Source organism: Acyrthosiphon pisum, chromosome X (genome assembly GCF_005508785.2).
Source record: "Acyrthosiphon pisum isolate AL4f chromosome X, pea_aphid_22Mar2018_4r6ur, whole genome shotgun sequence".
NCBI lineage: Eukaryota > Metazoa > Arthropoda > Insecta > Hemiptera > Aphididae > Acyrthosiphon > Acyrthosiphon pisum.
The window spans coordinates 96,993,623-96,996,294 of NC_042493.1; the positions used below are offsets into that span (position 1 = coordinate 96,993,623).

General features: G+C 23.5%; 1 protein-coding gene across 1 annotated transcript; it reads left to right on the top strand.

The window, feature by feature from the left end:
- The first annotated feature begins 242 nt into the window (after positions 1 to 242).
- LOC100573354 (probable ribonuclease ZC3H12D) lies at positions 243 to 2,369 on the top strand. The gene is made up of 3 exons (XM_029485702.1): positions 243 to 480; positions 1,298 to 1,405; positions 2,234 to 2,369. Exons 1-3 carry the CDS (start codon positions 461 to 463, stop codon positions 2,340 to 2,342), a joined length of 237 nt encoding a protein of 78 aa, XP_029341562.1. The 5' UTR covers positions 243 to 460; the 3' UTR covers positions 2,343 to 2,369.
- The last annotated feature ends 303 nt before the right edge of the window (positions 2,370 to 2,672 follow it).

The window sequence follows — 2,672 nt, forward strand, 5'->3', positions numbered from 1 at the left end:
TGGATTAAATATTGGATTTGCGTGAGTTTTGTTTATTAAAAGTCTGAATTATTTCGTTACAATAAAGATATTTATAGCTTATGAAAACATTAAGATCACAAACAATTTTATGTGATATGAACAGAAGTACTTGGAAATATTCTAATTTTATATTTATATATATATTTTACAGTTTCCTACATTATGAAAATGTATTATCAACTTTTAAGTTTTTGATTATCGTAAAAATATTAAATTATAAAATTGATTTATTTTTAGACATGGATCAGGAACATTTTCGGCAAAGGGAATTGAATTATGTATACAATATTTCGCTGATCTAGGACATGAAGATATTATTGCATTCATTCCACAACATCGACGGGGACCACCTGGGTCTAAATTGAATATCATCTTAAATAATTTAGTTAAAAAAGGGCAAGTCTGTTTTACGCCTAGCCGTATAGTCCAAAACACGAGGATGACATGTCATGATGACCGGTAATTTAATGATTAGCAAACCTATAAGATTTAGCTCAACTCCAACTGATTCTAGGTCAGTCAATTTTATGGCCCATATCACTTTTTGGTGCAAACATAGAAACTACCTTTTTAAAAAGATCCATGTCAAAAGCGCTTTTTATCTTCACCAGATTTAGTTGATTTAAAAATATCAAATAAGTGTGAAATAGTTTGCATGCACATAGAAAGATTTGTCTAATAATTTATTAATTAATGTGTCTTAAATCAATTAGGTAAAATTATTTTTTGTAAACATTGTTCATCCTTAAATCAACTTAATTTTTTAATTTGATCTATATTTTTTGAAAAAAAATTTTCGGTATACGTTGTGTAAGATTTTTCAAAAAATCTGATTTAGCATCAATACTGAAATATAGTAGCAAACTATTCAGTTGAATCAATCATATCACTGAAACGTTGATTATCATCTCTAATATGAGATAATGATAATATTATACGTGTTTTATATAATTTAGTTATTACTCTAATCAATTGCTGTATTGACAATTTTTTTCATGATTGCTTTACTAAATTTTCAATTGAGACTTGTTGACAGCAGACTTTTTATTTAACTTTTTTATTTATTTTAATGAATTGCCGACTTGTTATGAAATATTAACTGCCCAAAATTCATCTATAATCTAGTCCAGTATCTATGGATTTGTATTTTGACAAATTTAGGTTAAAAAAATAGTTATTACATAATATGATATATGAATGTATAACTGATTAACTACAGTAAATAGTTTTAAAAATTATATTTATCATCTCCTTTATTATTATTATTTTTTCATAGAATTATACTCAATTACGCCCATAAATGTGACGGAGTGGTTGTTTCAAATGACAACTATCGAGATTTATATGATGAAAGTGAAGAATTCAAAGAGATCATTGAAAATAGGTAAAATAATTACAGTTTATGTTTTATACCCACCGCATAAATATAAAATGTGTTTTACCTAGTATAAAATGTAAAAATAAACATTTAATTAACAATTTTTGTTTAATAATAATAGTTTTAACATATTTATAAGCAAGGCTGGGCAAGTTAATGATTTTTTTTTAACTCAGTTAAGTTAATATGCAGCAATAACAAAAACTTAAAAGTTAAAAGTTAGTTTAATTACAGGTTAACTCAGTTAAGTTAAAAGTTAATACACACATTTTATTAACCTTTTATTAAGTTAAAAAAAGTTAATTTGTTTATATAACGCTAGCGTACTAATTTTTTTTCTAACCCAAAACTAAATTATAGGCTATAGTGTTTTACTTTATACAGTTCTTCCATGTATAAGTTAAATTGGAAAAAATTTAAATTTTTAACTTTAAACAATTCACGGTAAATATTTTTTGACATAAAAACGAAATAGTGTGAAATAGTGAAATGTAATAAAATTAAAAATTAAATAAATTATTTTAACTTACTTCTTAAAATGAAAAATGAATTTGTTAATTGCACGTTAATTAAAAAGTAATTTAGTAAGTTAACAGTTAAGCTAATGAGAATCCAAAAGTAACTAGTTAATTTAAAAAGTTAAAATGAAATTAACTTTTTAATTTAACTTTAACTTTTTAACTTGTTGATGCCTAGCCTTGCTTATAATATGTATACATAACTTATTTTCAATATTTTAATCAAACTACCTAAGTAAGAAAATACAATTGGCATATTTTTCGTAAATTTATTAGTGTACAATAATAATTTACTCTTTTTCTTTTTCTTTTGTAGACAAGTAATGGTGACATTTGTCAGGGATGAAATAATCGTTCCAGAAGACCAATACAATCGAAGATCAACTATCCGGAATCTTTCAGATATTTTGTGTTTTCCAGAATAAATTTATACTGTCTAACTTTAAAATATACTTCAACAAATTAATATTTTAAATACAAATGAAAAAGGAGATTTAATTATCCATGTATTTATTTTTTTTTATTATGCATACCAATTTCAAGTTTAATGTGAGACGCATTTATAATGTATACCTAAAAATATTTAAAAACATTTTAAGACTGATAAATTTTTCTTTTTAAGTAATAAAATAATATTTTGCTAATTACATAAGAAAACAAAAAATGTAAAATAATGTGATTTTATTTTACTGTTCAAAACATTAAAATAATTTCAATAATAAATGAAATACTTTATTCATTACATTGAAATGTTT